Below are 23,221 nucleotides of genomic sequence, written 5' to 3' on the forward strand. Positions count from 1 at the left end.
AAGGCCTGGCCATCCCAGCCGCGGGCGTTTGTGCGGGGCCGTTCCAGGAGCTGAAGCAGATCTCACCCGCTTTCAGTACCAGGGCAGCCCCTAATATGCAGGCATTCATTTACTCTGTCTCCGTCCAGCCCTGTTGTTCAGCTGCCACTGAATGAGTTGTCATTTCTAGTACAGGATTTGCCTATTATGGGCCTAGTTAAGAATGGGAGGGACAAGCCACCGTGCTTGCCTTCGAGTGTTTTAAATCTAGGTCACCGTATCAGCGAAAAACTTCTGACTGATGACGAGTGTCGGTGGTGACTAGAGATAAACAAATGGGTAAGACTCGGGGGGAAAAAGTATCCTGTTAGCATTTCCACAAAGGCAAGTATTCATGGTTGTGGGTGTCGTCTTCCTGCACTTACCTTGGTGGCAGGAGCCAGTAAAGGTGCACTTGCATCTAAAATATTAGCAGTGTTTCTAAGGGGTTTTGACAGTGAAGTCACTGAAAGCAGAAGCACAACTTCAGATTTCAGCCTTTAAGAGGGGGCCATGGGTAGCTATTCAGTATCAAACACCAGCAGCAGGGACCCTGTCCTCAGCACCAGAGAGGACCCCAAATCACAGCAGGCAGAGCAGAGGCGAGTGCTTAACTTCTACAGCAGTGTCGCTAAAAACAGCCTAGGTACCTTCTGCGGCTGCTCCTCTGCCCGTCGTGCCTGCACGCACGCCACGGAGCGCCCCACGCTCGGGCACCGGCTTTAGCTGCCGCCTGAGCCGCGGTGGTAACCTGTGAGTGCGGGACCCTCCGCCTGCTCGGCCTGCGGAGACAGGAGGCGCGCTGCTTGCGCCCAACGCCCTTGCGCGGCGGGCGGTAGGACCTGCCCGGCCCGGCCCGGCCCGGCCGAGCCAGGGGCTACGGCCGAAAAGGGGCGGGGCTCGCCGGGGGCGGTGCCACCGCCTGGGGGCGGGGCGCGGCTGCCTCGCGCCGCTCGCTTTGGCGCCAACAGCTCCCGGCTGGGGGGCGGGGATTGCTGACGTCGCGGCCGGGGACGCGCCGTGCGTCGGGCTCCATTGGCTGCCGCGGCGGGCAGCTCCGCCCCCTCGGCGCCCGGCCTGCGGGAGCGGCGGCGGCGACCTGCGGGGTGTCGCGGGCCGGGGTGGCGGCCGCGGCGCGGCGGCCGACCGACCGGTGGGTGAGGGGGCGACGGCCGCAACGGGCCCGCGAGCGTCGGCCTTCCCCCCCCGCCCCGCTCCCTCCGCCAGCCCGCCGGGGCCCGGCGCCGCCTCGGCTGCGCGCGGGCGCTGCTCCCCTCCCCCACGGCCGCCGCGCGGGGCCCGCCGCCGCCGCCGCCGCGCCGCCGCCCCTCTCCCCTCCGCCGCGGCCCGCGCGGCCTCTCCGCCTGCCCCCGGCACCGCCCGGCCCCCCTTCCCCTCCTCCTCCCCCCCCAGCCTTTGCGGGCCCCGGGTGCCACCTGCGTGCGGTGCCCGGTGCGCGGGGGCGAGGGCGGTCCGGGGCCCGCCCGCCCCCCACCCCCCCCGGCCTGTGCGGGGAGGAGGTGGGGGGGGTCGAGGCCACGCAGCCCTTCGGTAATTCTCCATCTGCGCGGTGCTAGGGAGGATCAGTCAGTGCCTTCGCTGACATCTGAGCATCTCCTTGCGCTGCCCGGCGCAGTGGGCAGCCCGCTGCTCTCGCTACAGGGTGGCGTTGGGTGAATCAGTGCCGCAAGCGCGTGCGTTACGTGTGAAGCCACTCTGCGACAGCTGTTGTGGCAGGTACTGTACGTCTTGTGGCGGAGCAGCGCTCTCTCCTCGGGTAGGCGCAGTATTTCTTGCCTGCCTACCGCTCCTTATTAGTTTGGGTGGTGTTGTCAGGCAGTGGAAACTTGCTCTTAAGATGGTCAGCAGAAAAAGAAGTTGTGTATGTAATCAGGTTTATTTTAATTGGTTAAGGTATGCGTTCAGTTGGTCCATATGCATTTGGTTGATCGGGCAACACAATTCAGTACTCATCTGCATATCGAAAGGTTTCTCTTTGAGATGCCTCTTTGGTACCTGTGAGTGAAAGATACAGCTGGACACCTTATGTTGAAAGTCAGAATACTTATTTACAGGACAGAGGCTTTCTTGTTTTTCTTAATAGAGCTCTCAGTTTGTTATCTTGATATAAGATTCTTCTCAACGCACTGCTGGGTTTTATTAAAGAGCAAAGGCCTCAGGTAGCTTTGGCATATGCCAAGATGCTTCTGTTTTATGAGGTTGTTCTGAAATTGTCGGTTAACCTATTGTCTTTCCCTCTGATATTTTTGTCATACAGATGGGGAAACCGTAGGGAATTTGTATCATGGCAACAGATGAGGATGGACTGGGACTATTTGATAACTGTTACAATGGTAAGATGTTGTGTTAGATTACTTTCTACTCTGCAGTGGAATAACACATCTGCAGTGTAACGAAAATAAATAGGTCAAAGACTGGTTAGAAAACAAAGTGGTAACAATTTAATTTGGGACAAATACAAAAAAGCTGCAACCGTAATTGTGTGGCTGTGGCACAGCATCTTTGTAAGCCATATTGCATTAGTGAGTTTGGATTTGCAATCGTAACAATGTTTTCGATTTCCGTTATGTTTTTGGAGATGCCTGAGACAGGCCTTTCACCTTTATTTTACTGCATATAATTCAACCTTTAACTGTATCTTAGTGAAGCGTGTACTGGGACACGTTAAGAGGTTTGGTCCTTTATCTCCTATTTATAGGAGCCAAATGTACTTTCATCTGGTATAGTACAAGCAAGCGAGGTACTGTAACATTATCTGCTCAGCAGGTGTTTCATCTCACACACATACGTGAGAGTCCCAGCCTCAGAAGGACTGTGCATGTTGATATTTTTCTTTACAGTAACTATTTTTTGCAGAACTGGAGGGATTCAGATAGGGTGGATGAGAGGCGTCCAAAAAAGGAATAAAGAGAGACTGAGAAGATTAGTATGGAACTTCATAGGATCAGTTAGTGTGTGAATAGATGGTAATATTATAGCAATTTTTTGAGTTATGATACAGACTGTTATATTATTTTCTGTTACTTAGTGAGAAGCGTTTCTTCTAACAGTAGTGGTTTTATCATAATAGTTCTTTTATCAAAATTTATGGAATTCTATATCTTCCGGATTTAACGTATTCTAGAAAATAGATTCAAATACAGGTAAGGTTGGCTTAGCTAATTTATAATTTAAGTTTACTTGTTCTTAAAGCTGTAAAATTTCCTTCATGCACAATTCTTGTAAGTCGTAGGAACTGATCTTAGAAACCTATCTTTACTCTCTGGTAACTAAAGATCTTTTCTTTATAGAAGCAGTAGTTTACTGGGTAAAGTTTCCCTGGCTTTTACTATGCCGTGCCTGCTTTCCTTTATTTGCAATGATAGCTGTATTTCACTACTCCTGTAGGTTCATACTTATGCTCTTTTTAAAGTTTGAAGGCGAGCTAGAGATTGGAGTTTACTAAAAGTTTTCATACATATATAGATGTGTGTGTGTGTGTGTGTGTGTGTGTAAATAAATAAATAAATAAATATATATATATATATATATATACATATATATAATTTTTTTTTTTTTGCTTTAGTTGAAGCTTCTCCCTTTAAGGAAGATGATGAGAGCTCAGTGGATATTTATGATGGCTTGGACAATGGTTTAACAGTTCCTGGTAGGTGGAATGTAACTTGCTGCTTGTATTGAAGCATTATACTGTCTCAGTGGTTTTTAGACTGGTTTCAAGCAAGATGGCAGTTAGCTACAAGTGTACGTTTACCTGAGCCAAGATATACTTTAGTGACCTACTCGTGTGAATTCAAGGTGTATATGTTATATGTTGTAAAAATACAGCTGAGAATTCTTAAATCTATTAGCTGAACTTGTATAGCATACTTTTCATGTGATACTGGCTATTTTAAGAGACTTGGGGCATATGTTTATAAAGAGGTGCAGGGAAACTTCAGGTCTTTTGACCGTGCCTTGATATAGGACATTTTACCGTGGGAAAGACACTTTTCTCTCATGGCATTTAAATACCATCGACCAGATCCAAAAGTCACTGATATCTAAATCTGTCATGAGAGCTCCAAAACATACTGTCACTGTAATACAGTATATTCAGTAGGTCCTCTTAACCTTTTGTTTCTTTTTCAATAATTTCACACACACACGTAAATTAATTTGCTTTTTACTTTCTTAAAATATGAGAGAGACAGACCCAGAACATGTTCTTTTTTAGGAGTCCTAGTGTAAAGCTTGCTGAAATGCAGTTCCAAACATTTAACAAGCGTTTCTGTACAAAGCTGTCTACGGAGCACTGGAACAGGTTGCACAGGGAGGTTGTAGACTCTCCATCCTTGGAGCTACTCAGAAGCGATCTGGACACGGTCCTGGGCAACTTGCTCTAAGTGACTCTGCTGAGCAGGGGGATTGGACTAGATGATCTGCAGAGATGCCTTCCAACCTCCGCCATTCTTTCATTGAATGTTTATGGAAGGACTGTACTGGATCCTACAGATGTAAAACATCTGTTCATCCCTTGCTCTCTCTTTCATTTTATATTTGTTACAACATACGAGAATGTTTTCTGATTCCGTATTTCAGATACAGGAATACATTGTTTAGTGTATTTAAAAGGCGCAAAAAGGAACAATTTAATGCGATGCAAACATTTCATGGATTACAAATGACTTTATGTAGTCTAGTTCTCAGGGATCTTTTTTTTATAATTTAAAAAAATCTTTGAGATTGTTGCTAAACGTGAATAAGGTATTATTTGCATGTATTCTTGTATTATGTTAGTATTCTTTGCATTATGTAGCACCCAAAAACTGCAGTCAAGGCTTGAAACACAGCTTTGATAGCTAACTTAATTTGTTTTCTGTAAATTAATCTGTATTTGAGAGGTGTCATAAATCAGGTACCGTAAATAGTGTGTATTTGATGAACAGAGCACACAGGTTGGTCAAGAGAAAACACTGATAACTGAGGAATTGGGGTTTTTTTTTCTACTTCCTTGGAACGAAAGCAAAGGAGTTTACATTTGAGAGGGAATATAAAATAGAGCAAAGTACAGGTATTCAACGCAAGAAGCACTTCAGACAGATGGTGTTCAAGCCCATGCCAACTCTACAAAAGCTCTTTTTCTCCCATTTTTGATCAGCTGATCTGTGTTTGTGAATGCATAGGTCATTGGCATCTGAGTATTCTTTTTCTCAATAATGTTTTTCAACTGCAATTGTTTCAAAGGCTGGTAGCAAGATAAATGGCTTGCAGGATGCATACATTTCTTCTAGCGTTTTGCTCTCTGCTGGCTCTGGAGTTATGGAACCTTAGGCCACTACTTAGATGTAGCCCTTTTGTGCTTTGTAAATTAAGTAGATTTACTTGAATTAGCTCTCCTTTGATTTAGAACAACGTGTTATCAGTCAGTCGCAAAAAGCACCCACCTTTGTTTTTAGATGTCCTATAAATCTATAGTTTTTCTAAATTTTCATCCTTACCTTTTATGTGTGTGTGTGTAAAGTGGATCGTGTTTTTTCCAATAAAACTAACATAAATGTTGAAATTGAGAATGAGAATGGGCGTTTCCTCAGGTAAGGTTGTGTGTTAGAAGTCTTTTCCTCAGTAGCACAGTGCAAGCTAGCTAGAAAAATAGCTTTTCATTTATGTAATTTTTTTTCTTTTTACAGACAATTCTGCTCCAAGTTCTACACCCACTGGAAATAGTTTAAACTTATTTGATGAGATATTAATTGAAGAAGGAACTGCAAAGGAAGCATCCTACAATGAGGTGTGTATTAATGCTGCAGAAATAATTTTTTTTCTAAATTTTTTGTATAATGCGCAGAAAATGTCTTCCAGTATGCTCACGTTACTGGAAAGGCAAACTGTTTCTGAATCGGGAAGTAAAAACAAGAGTGTCCTGAGAAACTCTGATATCAACAATTTTATCATAGTAAGTAAATCTTTCTCTCTAAATCTGGCATGGTCTGTTCTCGTTTAATGTCCGTTTGCGTGCAATTTTATCAATTACTTTATGAGAAAATTTATTGTAATTTCTTTCTAGTCGAAGGTCTGTTCAATTTTTTGATGCAAAACTAATCTTGACGTTTTACAAAAGGAATTTTACCAGACTTGGGCGCACGTGGGCCATGGATTGATCTCGTGTGTCGTTAATTTTTGTCCTCGAGACTGAAGACAACTATGCAGTAGATAACTGCTTCTAACAAATGAGCAGAACACTTACTCATGTGGTATCGTGCATCCTCGTCCATAAAACACATCTTAATTGCAAACTTGAGATTTGGAGTAAAAAGCAAAAGTCCACGGATAAAATGTGCTATAGAAAGAGCAGGAGCGAAACCTCCAGGAATCTACTAAATGATTAAAATGTCACTTGGAAAATTTGAAAGCAGTTGTCTATCAAGTATGACAATACAGAAATGGTGGTCCATTCTTCCATGAAAGTTTTACAGCTGTCCAATTTTAATGAAAGACTCATGTCAAAGGTTTCATTTTTGATTTCATATTAAATCTTTGAGATTTTGTGATCTGTAGAGCACTGAGGACTTGTTTCCTGAGCCCCAATAATCTTATCTTTAACTTCACAGTGATATGGCTTCCTGTTGCTCTCTAGCCTGTTACTGTTGTGCAAGCACAGATAGATTTCGTCCTACACAGGTGCCTGTGACGTTTTAGTGACTTTAATGCCTGTAGAAGTTTTCTGTTTTAGTATGGCTGTATATATGTACTTTTAGAAAAAAACGTAACTTTTTAATATCAATTACTGTGTTAGTTAACTACAAATCCAGAAGGATATTTTGTGGTGGAGTTAGTCCGCTTCTATACTGTGAATCCTTTTCTATTTGACAGTTGCGGACAGAGTATGGAAAATGTCAACAGCAAATCAAAGAGCTGATGAAGAAATTTAAGGAAATACAGGCACAGGTACTGTGGTTCAAAGAACAACATTGTTAAGACTTATGTAAAGCAAACTGAAAGTTTCTTTGAGAGAGAACTAATTACATATTATTTCCAGACTTAGTCTATTGCGTGGGGGTTTCTAAAGCACTTAGCAGTTGTTGCTGCTGGGGTAGTTGCTAGGATAGCCTACTGACAAAATAAGTAAATAAATTCACTTGTTTCTTAATGCTGCATGCAGTAAGACAATAGTTGATGAAAAACTATCTTCTATCTCCTTAATTAAAAATAAGCATGTCAAATCAATAGTTAGCAGAGAAGTCTCCATTTCTTCCAGTGATAAAAATCTATATCTTATATTTGACACAAACTATGAAAGCAACACATTGGGTAAAGGAATGAAACAAAGGGAAGGATTATAGTTTTTCAGCTCTAAGGTGACTTGATTTATGACATATTTCCATTTTGGTAAATTGTATGATTAAAAAATCCTAAATAATTACCAGGAATATAAACAGCAGCAGAAATTTGAGTGAAGTAAAAGAACAGCACCTTTGGATCTTACTAATTCTGACTTATCCAAAATTGTTTTTGTATGTCCTACTGTTCATTTACAGACAATGAGTTTTTTTTAATAACGACTCTCTTGTACTGCTTTTCATTGTGTATCTGGATTAATATCGAAGCTAATTTTCTCCCTCTCTCTCTCTGTTATTTGTTGTATACATTTACAAATAGAATGTCATTCTACAAAATGAAAACCAAGCTCTTAAAAAGAATATTTCAGCACTTATCAAAACAGCAAGAGTGGAAATTAACCGTAAGGATGAAGAAATCAGTAACCTCCATCAGAGGTACAACTCGTCAATGGAACTTTACACATTTTTGTTTCCCCTGTCGTGTTTGTACAGTTGTTAGAAAACTGCATGTGTTTTAAGTAGGGAAGAAAACCACTATTTACTAAATAATTATTTGCATAATCTAACACTGGTGCAATCAGAAGAAATGTGTGTGTATCTTTTTTGCTTGATGAGGTCTTTGGTTGCTTGTTGGGAAAGCAAGGAGTAATTCTAAAGGTGACTGTTTGCCTCAACTCTTTTGAACTTGGTTTTACAGCATATTCTTTTTGGGTTGTTGAGCCATCTTGCATATATCAAAACCGATACATATTTCAGCTTCAGAGCTAGTCTAATTTATGGTCTCAGAAGCTGATGAATTTCATGGAGCTTTTTAGACAGTAAATGAAAATAATACAGAGACAATGCAACGTCTTCTTGATGAGATGTGAAAGCTCCCTCTCCAGTGGTGTAGGACAACGGGTAGAGAATTCTTAGTAAGTTCTGTGTACTACCAATCTTATTGCAAGTTGAAGAATAATATTAAATTAGGAGTGGTAGAGTCGCTGACTGTAACATTTCTGACTGCTCTGAAACCAAAGCAGTTTGTATAAGCCAGGACCCTGGCTTATATTCACTAGATCGCCTGCTTGTCACTTGTGTGAACTCAGCCAGGTCACTGGTTTGTTTGTACTTCAGTTCATCCATTTGATATTTTCTTGCACCAGAAGTGTTGTAAGGAAAAAGGTTGATTTGATGTTGTTGTGGTAGAGGTTAGAAGTATATTGAGAAGTATATTGCCAGACGTCATCTCATTGATGTCAAGAGCTTTGAACGTGCAATTCTTTCAGTTGATTGGCTGTGACAAAGTAGCTGGCACTTTCACATCTCTGAGGATAGTATCTGGGGGATTGTTAATGCTTATCTCAAAAATACGTGAATATAATTACATTCACAATACACGAATACATGTTTAATTGCCAGACTAAAGCCATGCGAAACTTGGGCCATGTAGCTCAAAATTAAAGAGAAATATAGAAAAGGACTTTGGATAACAACAGCAGCAACATTGTTTTAGTTCAGTGTTCAGTAGTTCACATCGTGTAAGATCACATTCTCAAAATAGGAGCTACTTCATCCTTGGCTCTGAAAAAACAGAAGCCATACTTTTGGTAGTTTGTTTCCATGGTTTGTTGGCATGACTTTTACTTCTGTTTCTTTATGGATTAGGTTAGTGGTAGTAGTGTGCATAGAATACTTTGATGAATATGGCAGAAAAGTGTCCCCTTTTTTTTTTTTTTTTTAAGATAGCTTTGCTGCATCCTATCGTTGATGAATAAGAGTTCAGCACATACAGGCCGCATGTGTCCTTATTTTTATTATGATGACCTTGCAGCAGTAGCACTGGGCTTTAATGAGGCTTGATTATCGTAATTTACTGCTTGTTTTCCGTAGCTTGAAGCAAGTTCCAAACACAATAGCTTATTTGCTTTTTGGGTTAACTAAGCACAATCACGTTATTCCTACTGTTTTGGCTGCCAGTTTACGATGTAGTAAATTATTGAATTGCTCTGATTTTTAAAGTCACTAGCGGTTCAAACCCCTGAAGTATATAGAACAGCTTCGTTTCTAGGGAAGGCTCTTTTTATACCTGGTCAGTGAAATGCTAATTTGAATTATTAAAATTGATAATTATACCCAATACAGCAGTTTTCCACTGATTTATTTTTTCTGTAGATGAATTTCATTTGGAAAATATGTATAGAATTTTTTTTTTCTCTGTGCTAATAGAAATAATTAAACTTCCATTTTATCCCACGTTTCCTTCAACTTGAGACTAGAAGAAAGTACGACAAATATTTGGAAAGATAAGGGTTCTTTATAATTTGGCATTAGTTATCTTTACATGAATTTGTAAACTCTAACATGACTTTATTTCTCTTTATAAACAGGCTAACAGAATTGCGCAGTCGTCGAAGTAGCTTCACCAGAACATACCTTCCAGGATCAACTAATGGAAGGTGCTTTGAGATATGTAAAACAAAAGACGCCAAAAGACCCCCTTCTGATTTAGGTGACAGTATAAAGATGGATCATAGAATGAAAAATGACTGTACAAAAGATCCACATCACAGTTACTCATCCCATACTATGGAAAATGGGATGTCTAACTCAGGAAAAAGGAGCAGTCCACATTCACTGAGATACCCTCCTGAAGAGGTCTGCAATGATGGTACTCATGCATGTCTACTAAATTATGACCACTGTTCCAACAAGGATAACAGGAAGGAAAGAAAAGAAATGAAAAGTGATGAACAGTATAGCAAGGGAAATGTCAACAAATACAAAAGAGAAATACATCAGAGCACCGCTAACAATATCAATAGCGAAGAGGGGAATTCAGATCCTCATCAAAAGCTGAAAACCCTGTCAGAGAAGGCTAGTAAAACTGAGTTGCAACAAAAAAGTCAGAGCACGAAACTGAAGTGTAGTCCGAGTGTAGAGAGGAGGGCAGAAAGGGGTATTTCTTCCTGGGAGAAACAAGCTACCGGTAAGGAGAGGTTTCAGACAAGAGGTGAGTTGTATGCTGATGAAAGGTCACAAAATGTGACTAAAAAAGACATTAAAACACATGATAAAGATGAAAAAAACTCTGGACAAAAAAATAAACCAAATGAAAAACTACAGGAGCAACCAAGGAGGTCTGGTAGGGTCGGTAGTCCACACTCAAAGAATGAACATTCAAAGAACCTACATGAATCACGTAAGTGTCGTGTGGAAGATTCTAGAAAAGGAAGAGACGTTGACTGCAGGAGAGAAAGAGGAACAAATGATCATACTTCTCGAGAAGGAAGGTCTTCACCTTCTAGTTCCAGCAGTAGAGAGCATAAATACACACGCTCCAAGGAAAGTAGTAGTAGATATGAATGGGAAACAGCACATTCCAAATCAGAGAGACATAGAACTGAAGAAAAAAGGAAAAGAGAAAGAGAGAGTCAGGATGAAAATAGACATTCTAGGAATGAAAGGAAAGTTACAAAAGAGATTTCTCACCAATCTGCAAAAGACTATAAGAAAGGTACAGATATTACAAAAGGTGAGAGAAACAAGTCACATAAGCCCGAAGAAGCATCCAGAGTAGCAGATGGTTTAAAGGACCATAAACCTCCAAAAACTAAAGATGATCAAACTGGGGTAAAAAGCAAAGACTTAAAGCTCAGCTTTATGGAGAAGCTAAATTTAACTCTTTCTCCTGCTAAAAAACAATGTCTGTCTCCAACTGATGGGCTTGAAACGCCTTCCCAAAAGGCCGCTGATGAAGGAAGTACAGAGCTTGCAACGCAGACAAAAATACTAGATTCTGCCCACCTTGTTAATTGTGGTCCTGCAGAGCAAGCTAATTCACAGTTAGAAGTTCTGGACAGCGCAGCTCAGATCAACCTGGAACCGGCAATGCCTCCTTCTGTGAATTCTGATGTTGAAGCCTTGAAAGTAGCAGCAGCTGGTCCAGCACAGTCTGAAGCCTCGCTTGCAGTGGCAGCTGATGATGTGAGCTCAGAAACCTTACCAGAAGCAGTAATGGGTCAGTTACAGCCCCAGGCCTTGCCAGGAGCAGCAGAGGTACTGGTTCCTGATGAAGTGCAGGCTGAAACTTCGTCTGCAGCAGCAGAGGCTCCTGCCTTGGTCGAATCTGAAGCCTCAGCAGCAGCAGTGGCAGCAGTGGATCTGGATCACCCAGAAGCTTTGCCTCTGGAAGTGGTAGGGAGCATTGCACAGTGTGAAAATTCACGTGTGGTAGTGGGGGTGATGCAGGATGGTGATGAGCCGGCAGTAGAAGTGGCGCAATCTGAATCTGCCAGTGAAAGTCTGAGGGCCCTTCCTCAGTCTGGGTCAGAGAAGGAAGAGGAAGATAAAATGTGGGTAGCTGCGGATGTAGAAATCACAGAGGACCAACATAGCTCTCAAAACCTTGCCGTAGATGACTCAGAGGCCAGAAGTTCTGGTGACCTGGAGTCCTGTGGTGTTGCTGACGGCATTAGGGAGACAAAACTAGACTGCTTAATGGAAGTAGTGAAGGACAGTGATCATTTGGCTGCAGAGAATGTTGAGTGTTCTGTTGAGAAACCGGATATCTGCAAAGTTAATATGAATCCATCTCAGTCACCTGAGAGAACTGTATTAACTGATAAGGAAGTACCAATAGTTGACCGGAATGCCTGTAGTCTGGAGCCAGACTTACCTGAAGTCACTACGACAGCATCTTCTCTTAGTGGTGAGACGTATCCTAGAACTAAAGACAGAGAAACTAACAGCATTCCTGTTGATGATGACAGTTCAATACTAAGCATTGATCTCAATCACTTGAGATATATTCCGAAGGCTATCAGCCCACTGAACAGTCCAATGCGTCCTTTGGCTAAAGCACTTAGGATGGAAAGTCCCTGCAAAAGTCTTGTGAAGAGTTACAACAAAGGTATTTGTGTATGTCTCTCATAATTTGTTTCATGCATAAATGCTTAGAGTATGTTTTCACAGAGAGCAGAAATGACTTTCTTTTAACTGATTTCTCAAACATACACATTTTTTCTTAAGCTATTTAAGTCAAAATGCTCTTTTTTCTTTCGTTTAAACTAGATCCATTTAATAATGCTATCAAAATTGTCACCAACTGAACATTATTGCTTGCAAAATTGGGGTTGGTCACCACTTACAGATGAGTGATTGAAATAAGAGTTAGGTACAGACTTCTAAAAATATAGTTGTCCGAAGCGTAGTAATTTCTGACTAGGTCTCACTAGATCTTTCTCTCTACATTTGTCGAGGTAGAAGTCATTTAGGATCAGATAATTAAAAGTATTTATTTGCAAGACAGCAGGAGAATACTTGAGACTCGGTTTCTGTGAATGACAGCTAATGGATGACTCTTCTCTCCTGTTGAATGAATTTCAATTGAATTTTACAACTTTGAGTCGGTTGAAGTAAAAGTAAAATAACTCATAGATCAATAGGCTATATCATTAATGAAATAAGATCTAATTCCTAAACCGTATGTCAAGGAGATAAAATGTGTGACAGCACACAAAGGGAGAGAAAATAGGTGAACCCAATGTTTAAATCTTTCACTTGTGTGAATTTAAATCTTCTTGTAATCTCTTGTTGTCCTAATAAAAAATTTTCTTGGAAGTTTTTATTTCCCACTGGAAGATGAGTGGGAGGCTGTGGACGTTTATACTCAGAAATAGACAAAAAAGGATTTATTCATGTGTTTTTGCAAGTCTTAGTGTGGTTTAATATGAAATTCCTCCTCCTGTGCTTAAGGCAGCTTCTCCTAACTATGAATTCCTTTAGCAGTTTATATATCATTCGTACAGCAGTTTATATTCTTTGAAATTTGTGAGATTGCTGGTGATTTGTTTGTGAAGACATGAGAGCTTTGGGAGCAGAGTAGGTGAACGCCAAATAAAAACGTTTTTTTCATTTGGTGGTGTTTCCCTGGGTTGCCTATTAGAGGAATCCATCCTGGATGGGGCTTGGTACCGTATTACAAAGCAGTATTTTTAATCTTTCGAGTTAGATGCCAAGTTGTCTTTGTGATCCAGCTAATGATATGCCTATCAAATGTTCTGCATCTATTAAATTGACAAGAGGCTGTGGCTTTTCTTGGCCCTGAAATTCAGTACTCTCCTTTCTACTATTCTGCAGTGCAGGGGTACATATGTGACTACCTTATTTCAACTACGTTCAGTTTGTTCTTCAGTTTGTTCTTCAGTTTGTTCTTCAGTTTGTTCTTCAGTTTGTTCTTCAGTTTGTTCTTCAGTTTGTTCTTCAGTTTGTTCTTCAGTTTGTTCTTCAGTTTGTTCTTCAGTTTGTTCTTCAGTTTGTTCTTCAGTTTGTTCTTCAGTTTGTTCTTCAGTTTGTTCTTCAGTTTGTTCTTCAGTTTGTTCTTCAGTTTGTTCTTCAGTTTGTTCTTCAGTTTGTTCTTCAGTTTGTTCTTCAGTTTGTTCTTCAGTTTGTTCTTCAGTTTGTTCTTCAGTTTGTTCTTCAGTTTGTTCTTCAGTTTGTTCTTCAGTTTGTTCTTCAGTTTGTTGAAATATCAAAGTGATTAGTTTGAAAAGATACTGCTGATCCTGTAAAGCTGAAGTGGAGGCAGTGATGGAACATGTTTTTAATCCTGTGCAATCTGTATAAAGTGAACATCTTCCAGCATAGCTTTAAAGTGATAATCACAAGTTCATTTTTAGGGAAAGGAATTTAGATATAATCTCTTGTTTTATGAGATTAAATGTTTGTTAGAGGTCATTAAGTGGTCTAATTCCCATGTGATGGAGCATGTGGAGCATTTTATTAACTAGAGTGCCCCGCAAGCCTAAAATTAAACAGCTACAAATCTTGTTAATCGATACATACACGCTTCATTGGAATTGTTGTACCTTGGAAATAAGCTTATCTTTTCTTTTGTAACATGCTGTTTTGTAGCTAACTGTAGTTGCTTATTTTTCTTAACAAAATGGCATTTGCTTGGGAATTAAAATAATGATTAAATACATATTTAGTGACATCTCAAATATATAAAACATTTAACAAACTTATTTGTGGGACGGAATAAAGCATACCAAATTTGACAAAACTTTAGCCTTTCTTGTCATATCTCATTCCCTGTTCCTATCCTTCGGGAACCCGAACTGGAGGCCAAAAAATTTATAAGAAAAAAAATTATGTGCTTAGTTATGGTGCTGGTAATCTTAAATGCCTCGAAAAGTGAAATAGGAGTTTGTCATGTGTACAGTGTGGAGTATAATGGGCCTCTCTGTTTAGTAAGTTCGTATATGGAAAGACTTGAAGAGTCAAGTAGATCCTTTCTATCAGCTCTGGAAAAGATAGTCAAATGCAAACATTAATAAGTGATTTGTACTGCACGTTTTGTTTTCAGTGTAAAACCTGTAACAGAAAAACAATTGTATGCAGACGTTAATCCATAATGATGTTAAAGTTGAGTGATGTGCAGTGTCAACAAGACCTGTCGAAGTGAATAGAAAGAAGTTCAAAAGTGATGGAATCCTCTTGTTTTTTTCTCTCTTAAGCAGATGAGTTCTTGAGGTAGATCATGTTTTTTTGGTGAAAAGTTATGTCCTCATTTGCCTTGTGCAGCCCAGAAAAATTCCATTGAACTAGTAGCTACTGAAGAGAACTGCCCAAACTTGTCATAGCTGAAGCTCAAACTAGCTGACTTGTAGTTGGCAAGTTTAAAAAAAAACGGTTCTAAACAGTCATTTCATGGAACTGAATCTTCCATGTTTTTCTTAAAATGGTTGTTTATAATTGCTTGCTTTATGATGATTAGCAAACTGTTTTCTTCTTATAGATTTAATTCCTGAAAGTACGATTGTCGTCTGTCCCTCAAAGAATTTGTCAAAGGAGGTAAATAAAGAAAATCAAAAGCCAGGTAGCATGTCTGGAAAACACCTAGAGATGGATTCCCAGCTGAGCATCTCTTCAGATGAAATAGAAGAAGGAGAAATTATAAGTAGTGACGATGATGATGAAGAAAAATCTAAACCAGAAAGAACCTCTGAAAATACAAAAAAATCAGGACCAAGATCTTCTCCTGAAAAACGAAATTTGACCAGCAATCCTCATAATCAAAAGAGCAAAACTGTGTGTTGCAATGAAGATAATGGAAAGTTTATTTCTGTGAAATTAAGTACAAAGAAGAACAGAGAGAGACATAAAAACCAGACTTTCAGATCTTCAAAGGAGATGAAGAAAAATAAAACCGTGAGCATTGCTTGTCTTGAAAAAATAGTTCAAATTGTTGTTGAACCTTCAACTGTACAAGAAATTATGCAAATGCTAAGAGCTGTACGAAAGCAGGTGAGGAAAAATTATATGAAGTTCAAGGTACACTTCCCAGTTCAGCATTTTCACAGAATTATAGAATCTGCCATCATAAATTTCACGTCATTAATAAAATACTTGAACTTTTCCAAGATGTCTACATTAAATGAGACTTTAAAATTGAATCTCTGTGATACTATAGAGTCTAAACTTAAGCAAGTTAAAAAGAATGCCATAGTGGATCATCTTTTCGAACAACAAGTATCAGATAGGAAAAAACAGTTATGGAAATTTGTAGAAGAGCAGCTTGATTACTTATTTGAAAAGATACGGAGAATTTTAGTAAAACTATGTGATGCAGTAAATGTGGGAAATGAGAGCGAGGAAGGGAAGTTTGAAAGAACGGGAAAACAAAAACACAAAATCAGTCACAAAAATGATGTTCAAAGATCTCGAAAAAAGTCTCTGAAAGCCAGATCTCAAAGGACTGAAGAATATATCCTTTCTAAGCCAATTGTGGATTATCAACCACCAAAAAAGTGTCACCATGAGAAAAATAAAACTGATGCACCAAAAACTACCTTTACAAAATGTCTTAACTCCATTGATAACACAAGAATTTCCCAAACCAAAGTGCAGCCCTCTGAGGAGAATAATATACAAGGCACTCTCACTCCATTGAAAGGTATAAGACATGAAAAGGAAGGATTTCAGCTATCCAAAGATGCTAACAAGTCTGATGTTAGTTATGATCTTCTCACAGAACAACAAGCATCCAGTCTTACATTTAATCTTGTGAGTGATGCTCAGATGGGTGAAATTTTCAAAAGTTTGTTGCAAGGTTCTGATCTCTTGGAAAAAAGTGGTGGCAATATTGACAGACATGATTGGGAATTCAGGACACCAGAAAAACAGCTTTTAGAAAGTCAGAAATGCAGAAGTAATAATGCTGGATTAATGCAAGAGACTGCTCCAAAGGATGCTTGTGTGGCATCTCGACCAGTAGAGGATATTAACTGGCCTGTTGTTTCACCTATAAGAGCTACCTCTTTATCGTCTAGGCTTCAAATGTCAGTTGATCCAAATGTACTAGATGAAAGCTGTATGTTTGAGGTTCCTACAAGTGCAACTTCATGCAAAGAAGATGAGTGCAGTTTACAGAAGAATAAATCCTTTGTTTCTTCTATTCTCCTTGAAGATTTGGCTGTTTCTTTAACTATTCCATCACCTTTGAAATCAGATGCTCATCTCAGCTTCCTAAAACCTGAGAATAATTCTGGTTCAACTCCTGAGGGTGTACTTAGCGCACATTACAGTGAAGATGCGCTCCTCGAAGAGGAGGATGCCACTGAGCAAGACATCCATTTGGCTTTAGAATCTGATAACTCAAGTAGTAGATCAAGTTGTTCTTCATCATGGACAAGTCGGCCTGTTGCTCCCGGTTTTCAGTGTCGCCCCAGCCCACCAATGCAAGCAGTAATCATGGAGAAATCCAATGACCATTTTATTGTAAAGATTAGGCGTGCAGTGCCATGTACCTCCCAAGCATCTGATCACATGGCCTTAGTGAAGGAGGCACGGGCATCCTCAACCAAGAATGAAAATGAAGTAATGAGAGGTGGTGAAAAAGAAAGGGACAGTCAGTGTGTCATGGGAGCCACTGTGCAAGAAACTCTCAAGCCAGATCTCGTGAAGACTGATGAGTTGCATTACGTCAGCCCTGGACAAGAACAAAGTCGTGCCTCACCTCAGCCTCTGAAGGAGTCGCCTAACAGTACTAGAAAGGAAGAAGCTACTGGTTTGCTTGGGCCCTGTAGAAAATCTGCAAACAAAAATAGCCATGATACCGAAAGCCCAAATGAAGACTGTGAACACTCTCAGACACGCGAATTGAAAGTACCTGAAAACGTGAACGAAATTGCTCTCAGACCTGAAGCTTCTTTTTCCATTGGACGCAGCGTGGAGTCAGACATAGACTTAACAGATGATATTGTTAATGAGAATTCATGTCTTGCAGTACAATCCCCTGCTGATAATAGGAGTCAGGAAACTCCTGCCGAAAACTCAGAAATCAGTGATAAGAAGGAAGAACTGGAAGAGTGCTCTGTTGATGCATTTATAGACTTAACAGAAGAGCTTTCTAATGAGATTGTGGCAGGTGAAGGTAATCTTGAAATAAAATCCACTTCAGATACTGCTGTAGGATGCCAAATAAATATGGATGATAAAACTAGTAAAAAAAGGAAAAAAGACACAGTAGTAGACAATTCTAACTCAAAAAGACAACGGAAAGAAAGCGAATCAGTGGGTGAAAGGAATGATGGACGTGATGTGATATCCGAAGAGATGAATTCAGTACCCAAACCATCTTCCAGTAAGAAGAATGAGTTGCCTCAGAACAAAGACTCTTCTCTGTCAGTTTCATCTGCATCTTCACCTAGTCTGTATGCCAAAAACATCGTTAAGAAGAAAGGAGAAGTAGTAGTTTCCTGGACAAGGTAATGATTTCTGATTTGATTTGGATTTTTTTGTTGTTTAAACTGTGGTGTGTTCAAAAATGGGAGGAAAAGGGAATTTAGTGGATGGCTGGTTGTTCAGAAGCTCTGCATCTATCTTTAAATAGTGGTATAGGAGCCTCCTTTCATGTCTGTAGAATGGTTTTATGAGACTGATTTTTCCCCTTAGAGTGCCATAGAAAGGCACCAATGTCTATTTTACCCTTTTTCTATAAGGCTTGTCCAGTGGAAAACAGATTTAAGAGATGAACTCATTTCACGTAATCATGCACGTAGCCTTTGAAAGGGCGTGATTTTTAATGATTCCAAGGTAGGTTACATCAGACTTGCCTTTTAAACAAGAAGACTTCCATACCTCAGAACAAATTTCCTCGCTTACTTAGATCTCCCAAAGCAACGGTATTTTTGTTCTTATTTTTAAAGATTTGTATCCTAAGGAAACAAGGTCTAGTATATTGCACCGTCTGTAATTTTTGTCTCCTCTGCCCCTTTCTTATCTTGTTCAAAAATTCCAAACAAACTTGATAGGGCATGGAAGTCTTTCGTGTTCCTTCAAGGCCTAGAAGTGACTGAGTAAAGGAGAGCAGCCAAAGGTTTCCCCCTCAGAAAGACGACATGAGAGCAAACAGTTTTTTGTTTTGGGGTTTACACTGCTCAGTCTGCACACATGCACTAGTTAACCTTTCAGCCTGTGTACTGTTTGGAACCACTCGTCGTATGCAGTAATTACTGCTCAATCAGTAGCATGTGGGAGGAAAATGAAGTGATTATAGATGCTGGAGGTAATTGCATAGTGTGGGAGCAGAGTTATTGTGGTGTGAGGGCATAAAATAAATCCTTGAGAAACCACGGTTAGGTAGTTACACTGTTCTTGCTACAACTTCATACCACACAACGCTTTATAGAGAAGTTCCTAAAATTTTCAGGACAGGCTTTTTTTTTTTCCTAAAGTGTAGTTGGGAATGAAGGTAAATTTCTAGGTAGGATTTTAGAGAAAATCAACTCCTGCAGGCAAAAAGACTGTAAAACATGCAAACCAGTGAGATGAGAAGAGTTTCCTACAACTTCCCTTAGGAATGTGACTAGATATTATCTGTCTCAGTCTTTGTCCATCTTTGAACTAATGCCTAAAACAACTGTTGAGTTTCTTTAAATAACTAGTCATGACATTTTTTTTGAAAATAGAGAAAATTTAAATAAATATAACTTATTGGGATATCCCATGTTTCAACCAAAGGCACATTGTAGCTGCTTTATAATGAAATGATTGAGTCTATATAATACATTTTACAGATACCTAAACTGATGAGCAAGAAAAAGAGCACATCAGTGACACATTTATGAATAGGCTCCCAGTCCTTTTCTCCCTTTTGAACAGTAGATGTGCTCAGACTATGTTTGTTATGTGAGGCCGCTTCCAGGAGTCAGGCACCTCTCTGTTTATTCTGTGAATTTTGGTGGGCCTTAGGTCAGAGCTGCCTGCCTAGCCATGCAGGCTGAGGCGGGTCTGGGTATGGATGGGTAGCTACCTAGACTTGCTGGCCCCTGTTGAATTTAGGAGTTTTTCTGAATTCAGGTTTAAGCTTCTGCTATAGAAGCTTAAAGTGATCTTGCCCTGAGTTTTTGAGGTGACTCTGTTGTAGTAATCCTATCCTGTTATGAAGGATGTTATGATCCTTTGTAACAGGATCACGTAATCCTTGCTACCAGTTGTTTGTCTGTGATGACCCTGTTATTCTGTGCTAGTGGAGGGGAAGGTCCTCCATCAGTTAATTACTACCATTTGAAATCATGTTCTGGAATTCGGGAATATTAAGGGTTTTATATATGCATGTATGTGTTTTTTTTGTTATTTGTGTGCATGCACACATATGTATGTATTAACATTAAAATAAAATGTATTTTTACTACAGAAACGATGACCGAGAAATCTTACTGGAGTGTCAGAGAAAAGGACCTTCCAGCAAAACTTTTGTTGCCTTAGCCACTAGACTGAACAAAAGCCCAAATCAGGTAGGCATTATGATTCTTATCCTTGATAACAACTCTATTACGTTTCTGATTGCAATTGAACAAAGAAGATCTTTGGAGATCTCCTGCCAGTCTGGGGTGGTTTGGTTCTCAGGCGCCTTGATGGGGAGATCTTGAGAGAAAAATTTTAGATTCTCCCAGCTGTTGCTTCTTAAAAATATATATTAAGGGCATATTATGGTCCAGGGATTAACTGCCTGATCCAGTACCTTGAAGCTGCTGTGTTCAATTGTAGGCTAGGGAAGACTACTGTTATTATGAATGTGAGTTCATATCCATTATTGAATATGAATTCAGTAACTCATATTTTTGAATCAGCATTAAAATAAAGGAAAAGTAATTCAGAGAGGCCAAAAGTCTTTGCAGCTGTTTAATTGATTATAAAAGAATTAGGATTATCTCTAAAAGATAGCTCAAGATTTTGCAGAAAGGTAATTTGTCATGAAAATATTTTCTTTTCTTCTACAACTTTTTAATTAAGAAACTTCAGAGGACGCACATTTTAATGTAGAGTATTTACAGAGGTTTGCATATACTTTTGTACATGGGACAGAATCTTTGTGGGTCTTAGAAGCTCTTTGGGTGGAAGAATGGGATTTAAACAAAAAGTGATGTTTGTGCATTTATGCCACTGTTTATTGTAGTTTTTCACGTAGACATTTGCAATACAATAGTAGATATGCTATAGCTATATGTGTATAGCTTTAAGAAATACTAGTTTATGCTTGACCAAGATCACTATTATAAGCTGTAGCTGTATTTAAAAAAAAAAAAAATCTTGGACTCTCACGTACAGACAAGTTTTGTAAAATCCTTAGTAGACAGATTATTCCATAATGAGCTGTAAATACTTGACACAGTTGTACAAGACAGTAGAAAATAGCAGATAAAGTGTACTTTTTGAGAAGATAAAAAGCAAAAATAAGTCTTTGGCCTTTTTTCATTTGAATCTTACTCTCAGTTATACCTGACAAAAATGAAGTCTGCTATTTTTGAAGCCTTCATCTTTTGTCTGTCAAACCTTCCTGTTGGAAGGAATCCTATGTTAAACCAGCAGTTGATTCTGGCTCTCTGTAATTAGCTTGGAGACTATTTCAGATGTCAAAGACGTAGGAATAATTCCTAAATCCTTTGAACCACAAATCCAACTAGCCTGTTGATTGTGCTCCTGAAATTTTCACCCTAAAATGTAATGGAAGCAAACAAAAGGAATGAAATAATGTTTTTTGTTTTGTTTTGTTTTTAAATCCTTATGCTGTAAGGTCAGTCTGTCTTGGTAGATACGGAAAGCCAGGGTATTAATAATATGCCTTTTTTTTTTTTTTAATCATCCTCTAGGTTTCAGAAAGATTCAAGCAGTTAATGAAGCTTTTCAAGAAATCCAAGTGCAAGTGAACTTACCACCAAGCTGCTTTGTGGTTACAGGGTTTTTAGCTGTTATCAGCAGTGATGGAGTACAACCACTGCATTCATATAGTGGGACTAGTGGAGGTGTCCAAGTCAGAAAATTTAGTTCAGTAAATCTAGTGCACTATTAATTAGTTGTTTACTTCCCTGTCCATGTTTCCACTGAAATGCTTTATTCTGGCTCAGATAGCAAGAGAATAACACAGAGTAAGCTACAAACTAGCTGAGAAAGAATGTGCAGATACAAATGGGGAGGTATCATTTTAAGGTGGTGAATCTTCTGTTGGTTAAATGTATTCTATAAGCATGGATGAGCGTGCACTCTAGTGAAAATGATGGCTCTTGCTTAACTTGTCAGAGGTACAGTATATGGTGATGTGGAATGGTAATTGAAAAAATAGAACTTCTTGGAAGGTAGTTGGTGGGTAATCCTAGTTGGTAGATAATCCTAGGAAATTACAAATACATCATCTTGGTTATGCTGAAACGTGGGAATTGGTACTTTGAGAAGATAGGCCTTCTTTTAAATAGGACAGTGCAAAGATAGCAATAATTTGAAAAGCTGCTTACCTAGTAATTGGATTATGATGGTAAGGAATAGGTGGGTCTTTGCTGCTTTGTCAGCTGCTCATAGTCTGCTTCGAGGAGGGAATCTAGCAATGTATGTAGGGTTTGCCTTCAACTTTAAGCATGTTCTCTAAGCCACTTCTTCATTACTCCAGTGTTCAGTGGAAAGAAATGAATTAATTCCTCTCTGAGGGTGCCCATCTCTCTCCATTGACAATGGAGAGTGCCTAAACAATTGGTGTCGATTAGACCCCTAATTTACAGATTTTTAAAGTCAGGTAAAGAGACTCCTGACTCTGAGAGAGGGAAGCCAGTTATTAACGCAGTGACAAGTTTTTCAGATTCTTTTAAATAGCGAAACGCAGTGATAAGGAGCATTCATTTACCAAGGACTGTCTTGTAGTTGAAAGTATTTTACAGTTTTGATGATATTTAAGCAAACTTAGTGTTGAATTTTGCACAGCTGATTAACTCTTCTTTCAGAAGAAAATGTATAGGAATTTTTTTTTTCAAAAATAGTTTTTGCTTTGGAAAGGGATAAGATATTCATCTTCCCCAAATTACATTTGGAAAAGGCACTTAAGTTTATTGAGCTTAGCCTGAGCTAAAGTGACTTGACTGGCCTTCTACATAGTGAACATTCTGTTTTGTTTCCCAAAAAAAAAAAAATCAGCAAGCCATTTTCTTTTCAGGAGTTTGGAAATAGACCCTTACAGTTCTATAACATGTGACTTTATGCTTACTAACCAAAAGACAAACTTTTTTGTAAAAGCAAGCATATTCAGAAGCCTAAATGACTTGTTTTGACAGCAGTGTATCTATCTTTACAAATTTGATGCATCAGAAATTCATGACATGTTTTATTTAAAAAAGAACTTAGAAATGCTTCCAATTTATCTAGTAGGTACTAGAAGTAAATATATATATATATATATATATATATATGTGTGTGTGTGTGTTTTATATATATATATATATATATATATATATATATATATATAAAATAGATAGATAGATATTTTACTGCTTTACCCTAAATTTCTAAAAAGCTTTTTATTTTAAGAAATATTCATTCATAACCCCTAAAATATT

The 23,221-nt window shown here is 39.3% G+C and overlaps 1 protein-coding gene across 4 annotated transcripts; it reads left to right on the forward strand.

The window, feature by feature from the left end:
• The first annotated feature begins 27 nt into the window (after window positions 1–27).
• On the forward strand, window positions 28–22,785 carry CASP8AP2 (caspase 8 associated protein 2). 4 transcript variants are annotated; one of them, XM_009668370.2, is made up of 10 exons: window positions 28–318; window positions 2,297–2,372; window positions 3,605–3,685; window positions 5,706–5,806; window positions 6,889–6,963; window positions 7,675–7,790; window positions 9,725–12,246; window positions 15,136–18,106; window positions 20,038–20,137; window positions 21,494–22,785. In XM_009668370.2, the coding sequence occupies exons 2-10, from the start codon at window positions 2,324–2,326 to the stop codon at window positions 21,548–21,550; spliced, it is 6,072 nt and encodes a 2,023-aa protein (XP_009666665.2). In that variant the 5' UTR covers window positions 28–318; window positions 2,297–2,323; the 3' UTR covers window positions 21,551–22,785. The 4 variants fall into 4 exon arrangements, with proteins under 4 accessions (XP_009666665.2, XP_068793878.1, XP_068793880.1 ...); XM_068937777.1 differs by lacking the exon at window positions 28–318 and adding an exon at window positions 1,071–1,171; XM_068937779.1 differs by lacking the exon at window positions 28–318 and adding an exon at window positions 1,629–1,755.
• The last annotated feature ends 436 nt before the right edge of the window (window positions 22,786–23,221 follow it).

This window comes from Struthio camelus, chromosome 3 (assembly GCF_040807025.1).
Source record: "Struthio camelus isolate bStrCam1 chromosome 3, bStrCam1.hap1, whole genome shotgun sequence".
In the NCBI taxonomy this organism is placed as follows: Eukaryota; Metazoa; Chordata; class Aves; order Struthioniformes; family Struthionidae; genus Struthio; species Struthio camelus.